The following is a 5,810-nucleotide window of genomic DNA, read 5'->3' as shown; positions in this document are numbered from 1 at the left end:
GCGGGGTACCGGTCTTGCTTCCGGGTACCGGTCTGGCGGTGACAGTCGTCTCTTCACTCCCTCTTGTGGGTGTAATAAAACAAGCATTACGTCAGCTGAGGGAGATGCGTGCGTGACGAGCCGCACGCAGGCAATGTAGATGCCACTCGAATTCCCATGTAACCTTGCGAAAAATACGACTACATTTACCACAATGCAACCTGTACGCGTGCGCAATATGCTCAAAAATTACAGTCGAGCAAGACTGCCAAAGACTACAAATGTTTGCGGACATGCGCAGTAAGACACTCAAGTCCTTTAAATGTACTGTACGTGCAAAGATGGCAGCTCAAGTCGACTTTCTCCGCGCAAAAGTAGAAGAGGAGAGAATGAGGGACAGCTTTGACAGGTTCATGAAAGAAAAGAAAAAGAAGAAGAAGAAAAGGGAGCTATCGCCGTCCGCTGACAAGCGGGAGAAGCGCGAGAAGGAGGCGAAGAAGGCAAAGCTCCATCACCAGCAGCAGCACCATCAGCACGCTGAGCCGGGGACCCAGCGCCCGCATCAGCTGCAGCAAACCCCCAAACCGCACGACCTCAGCGCGGACAAGCACGTCCTGCACGTCCGCCGCCACCAGCACAGCAACGGCTTCACCAATGGCGTGAAAAGCCGCTCACCGGGCTCCTTCCCCGCGCAGAAGAAGCCTGCTCAGCCACCTGATCTGTTCACGTTCACGCCCCTCACCGTGGTCCAGGCCGGGCCGCAGCGGTTCAAGGAGAAGCGCCGGGAGAAGGAGCTGAAGCTGAGGAAGGAGAACTCTGCGGTTAACGTCACACATGCACAGCTCAGCAAGAAGAAAAGTGAGTTTGATGTTTATTCTTTATGAGAAATAAACGGTCACGTGACTGGATAGATGCTCCTGTAAACAAGGGAAGTCCTGAATCCTGCAGGTGCAGGCTAGAAAATGACATTTTGTGTTATTTGAACTGTTTCCCGCTAAAGAAGTGGGTTTGTTTTCATTGAAATGGCCATGTGGATGCTGTTTGTAAAGCCCCCTTCTGTTATTTATTTATTTATTTTCTTCCAAAGCCTGCATCGTGTCAGAGCCAAGAGCCCACCAGGAGAACGGCAAGTCTCTGACACTGGAGGAGTATCTCCTGAAGAAGAAGAAGAAAAAGAAGAGGAAGCACCATGAGGAGGATCACAAACCCAGGAAGGTCCGGCATATGCACCACAGAGCGGTCCAGACCATCTGTGCAGGTCCTGAAGTTGGGAATGCTCGTCTGGCTGATGCCACAAAGCCGAAAAGTCACCATCATCACCCCTCCAGAGACTCTCTGAACCCATCCTACCTGCACGTTCCAAAAGTAGGCCACGCCCCCTTTCTCTCCCATCAGGAGCACTTCATCCGCAGCTCCAGCCTCCAGACTGGTACCAAATACGGACGCTTCATGCACGAGGAGAGGCAGCCCAACGGTGGGGGGGCGGTGCTGCATGCTTACGCCGACGAGCTGGCCCGCCTCAGTCCTGACGAGATGGAGGGATTTGCCAAGGAGTTCCTGGAGCTGGCCTTCGCCGAAAAGCCCAAGGGCGCAGCGGCCTACGCCCTGTCGGTGGTGCACAGGGCAGCCGCCTACCTGCCCGACTTTCTGGACTACTTCGCCTTCAACTTCCCCAACACCCCAGTCAAGGTGGAGATACTGGGCAAGAAAGACATTGAAACCACTACGATAGGAAACTTTCACTCTCAGGTAAGCGGCAAAAGAAAAAAAGGATTTTGGAGGAAAAATCTTAAGTCACTGCAAGATGATCAGACATGAATTGGATTTGAGGTGTCAAATGAGCAAAAAAAAAATTAGACTTTCAACCTAAAACAGATCTGCTTCTTATGGAGTTGATTGTCCTTCAAACAGCCCCTTAAGTCAGTGGAAAGACTGAAAAAGCACTTTGGATGTATTCAGGTCATTAATTATCTACATTTAAGACTGTAATAAGCATTTAACGAAATACTAGTGTTTCAATCTTATCACAATCAACTCAAAAAAGGTTTTTACCATACCAGTGGTATTAGTTTTCCTTTGTTTGGTAAGAACATGATTATAATTTTTACAACAAAGCTTCAAATTTAAATATTTTAAGTTTTAAAGCCACTTAAAAGACCCTCTCTGATTTTAAAACATTGTTTTTTAACATGTACTTATGGCATTTTTCTCACGATGGAAGACATATAGAAAATTACGATTAAATTTGTTTTTCTGAGTATTTCTTTATTTAAATATTTGTGAATAAGGAACAACGCTGTTTGAAAAAATCGATTTTTTTGTTACAAAGATTACGTAGATTTGCTACGTAGACAAATAGATCCATGTACTTCTTCATTTTCCTGGTCTATCTGAGCTGGAATCTGGATTAAAACTGTATTGCTAGATAGCTCCAATATTACTCACCATTTTTGGTGAATTTCTAATGAACTATCGCCGCTCTGCAGAAGCTATGTCCTAGAAAAGGACACCTTTTTTCATTTTGGCTAAAAACGGCAAAATCATAATTTAAAAAAACACTGGAAACACTTTTACAATAGACTAAAGATGATTATTGTGGGGTTTTAATATGTTGTTAACTGAAGATGCGTTCAGGGACTCACAAACGTTTCTGACTTTTCACCGTTTCTATAAGGAAATGCAGGTTGTTGAAAGAACTTGGGAAAAACTTTTTCTTTGTCTGCATTTTCACACTTTTTATCAAAAATATGTAATTATTATTCTTTATATTTATTTATTTATCTAACCTTTATATATCCAAGCAAGACAATTTGCAAAAACTATATTCATTTTTTAAACTGTGGCTTGGCAAAAGGTAAAACATTTTGAGACAAAGAAGAAAAAGCAGTTATAAGAAATACAAGAACAGTACAAAAATGTGCCATAATCCTTATGAATAAAACTGGATGTATTCTCGGCCCGGTCAGAGTATTTTCTGGAAAACGTATTCATTTTAATTCTGATGTTTTGCACCTTTACAACCTACATTCATGTTTTATCCAGAATGGGAACTCTTTATTTTAAGACTTTTCCTGCATGCAAAGGCAGTCTCTGAGATCTCTGTGTCTTCTAGGTGAGTCGGACTTACTGTGCAGGAACGTACCGGGCCGGACCCATGAGGCAGATCAGCTTGGTGGGAGCCGTGGACGAGGAAGTTGGAGACTTTTTCCCCGAATTTCTGGACATGCTGGAGGAATCGCCATTTCTCAAGGTAGAAACTCTTCATTTATGTGATCCTAACATGATCATTAAGACTTTAGTCTGAAAGTGAACAGCAATAAAGGTTGAAATCAATAAAACAGACAGATGCTTTGAGAGCTCCATGCTGAAACATAACAGTGTGGGTGTAATTACTTTCTCTGCCAGAAGGGGGAGACAGAGCTCAATCTAGTGTCTCTTCTTGAGCAAGTGACTTTGCTGCCTTATATACATAAACTGAAATGGTGAAACTCCAAACCTAATTTTCAGCACTTTTTGCATGAAACAATGCAATATGGCAATACCTCAAACAAATTAAAACAAAAAGGCAATTTTAACTACTAAAATTTTTGATAATATATATTTTTTAAATTATCTCTGTAGCTCATAACTTTTTATGTTATGTTTAAGTACTATACAGTAAGGTTTGCATGCATTAGTATTTTTTTTCTCTTTCATCTCTCCCTGGCATTCACACTTTCGTTGTACACGTTGCCTCATATGTTGTCTACAAATAAAGCTTAAAACATAAATAAAACTTTGCTGCCAGATCATGACTACAAAACAAAAAATCTGTCAATGTGAAATGATCAAAACTAAAAAAATCTGTTAAAGAGTCCAACCTTTTTGGGTCTGTCCTTTAGTTACATAAGATACAGCTCACTTCATGGTGATACTAATAAATGTGGTCGGTCTGTAATCTGCCCTTTTTGTGGCTATGGGCTGTCGGTGGGCAAAAAATGCTTGTAGTGAACACGTACACTCCCCAAACCCTCCATACTGCGCAAGGATCCCGTAAGTGATAAGTGTGTACCCCTTGGGCATCCTTTTCGCACACCCTGACTGTTAGAAATTAGGAGGTTCGACAATCATTTTGAAGTTTGGGCACTTACAGATCACATGATCACCTGGTCCATGTGGCATTTGCACATTAAGGAGCCACTGTAGCTGGATTCTGGCTCTAAACTGTACGACTGGATAGCTCTAATATTGCTCACCATTTTTGTTACACTAGTTATGTTATCTTGGGGGTGTGAGAGGCTGTAAACTTGCAGGGAAATGTGTAAACCATTGGATGATGGGAAGTTGGGGAAGGCTTACTCCACACCAACAGTCCCACTCAAGACTTAGAGGTAGATTTTCAATGAACTTCTGCCGCCCTGCAGAAACGATGTCCTAGAAAACGACACAGGTTTTTTGATTTTTTTCTAAAAACAGCAAATTTCTAATTAAAAGACCACTGAGAACAATTTTAAAATGGATCACCAGATGATTATAGTGGAACTTTAAGCTGCAGCCCCTCAGGACAACCCAAAAAACCCTCTTATAGGTGCACGTGACTAAGACTTAAAGTATCTGCTGATGGTCTGCAACGATACTGTTGTCTAAAAGGATGATTGTGTGTGTGAACCCAGAGGACGCTGCCGTGGGGAACGCTCTCCAGTCTGAAGCTGGGCTGTCGCTCACAGAGTGACGATGGGCCCATCATGTGGGTGCGACCCGGAGAGCAGATGGTTCCCACCGCGGACATGCCCAAGTCTCCGTTCAAGCGGCGCAGGTTCGAGCACACGGGCTAAAAACCTGTTTTAGGTTTCAGGGATCAAAAGCTCACCTTTGACTTCTTCTTGAAGGTCTATGAACGAGATCAAAAACCTGCACTTCCTGCCGAGGACCAGCGAGCCCAGAGAGGTTCTGTTCGAGGACCGGACCAAGGCCCATGCCGATCACGTGGGTCAGAGCTTTGACTGGCAGAGCACGGCGGCTGTGGGCGTGCTGAAGGCGGTGCACTTCGGAGACGGGTAAATGAGAGCTGACGCTTTAGGACAGATTAGTGTAAAGGAAGTAGGGGAGGAAGCTTATGGTTCAAAACTTCCTGCAGGGACACCAAACCCCGGATAACCAAAGACGTGGTTTGCTTTGATGCCGGGGATTTCACGGAGGTGGTGCAGAGGCTGCAGCTGGATCTGTATGAGCCTCCAGTCTCTCAGGTGAGAAGGAGAGGGATGTTTTTCACTTCCTGTTGGGCAGGAGTGTCAAACTCAATCACACAGGGGGCCAGAATCCAAATCACACAGTGGGTCGCGTCCAGAACAGGACAAACATTTACTGAATACATAAAAAACTGTTAAAACTTTAAAACTTATAAAACGTAACTTTTTTTTTTTTGTTTTACTAAAATCTGAATAAAAACAGACAGGATTATTCCAGAATAGATCAACCTAAACCTTAACCCTGTAACACCTGAAGCTTCAACAGTGACGCTTAAACACAAAATCTTTAACATACTGTAACTTTTTTAACCGTCAACTATTTTTAGCTAATATTTTTACAATATTCTAGCTGTTTTAACAAAATTAGACATTTTCCAGTTTTCTTTTAGGATAACTTGGAGTTTAGCTAATATTTTAGCATCATGCTAGCTGTTCTAGCAAAATTAGACATTTTTTCCAGTTCTTTTGACTAATTTGGCATTTAGCTAATATTCAGCTTTTTTAGCTAGCTATCAGTTTGATGGTGTCATCAATTAAAAAAATTACAGCAAATCAAAGAACATAAACTCTGGAGTTCTGGGGCCCGTTTCAAGAAGCAGGTTC

At 43.0% G+C, this 5,810-nt stretch overlaps 1 protein-coding gene across 1 annotated transcript in view; it reads left to right on the top strand.

Moving 5' to 3' along the window:
- Positions 1-460: 460 nt before the first annotated feature.
- The window catches only part of LOC112158988 (lysine-specific demethylase 9), a gene marked incomplete at its 5' end in the record, with an annotated part of 7,974 nt that continues 2,624 nt past the window's right edge, over positions 461-5,810 (top strand). Inside the window, 6 exon segments of the mRNA XM_024292721.1 lie at positions 461-837; positions 1,067-1,728; positions 3,092-3,229; positions 4,632-4,774; positions 4,848-5,015; positions 5,096-5,204. Coding sequence (XP_024148489.1) covers positions 461-837; positions 1,067-1,728; positions 3,092-3,229; positions 4,632-4,774; positions 4,848-5,015; positions 5,096-5,204 — 1,597 coding nt within the window.

Source organism: Oryzias melastigma, linkage group LG7 (genome assembly GCF_002922805.2).
Source record: "Oryzias melastigma strain HK-1 linkage group LG7, ASM292280v2, whole genome shotgun sequence".
In the NCBI taxonomy this organism is placed as follows: Eukaryota; Metazoa; Chordata; class Actinopteri; order Beloniformes; family Adrianichthyidae; genus Oryzias; species Oryzias melastigma.
Note: the sequence above shows the minus strand (reverse complement) of the source record. Positions and strands in the feature narration are given on the sequence as shown.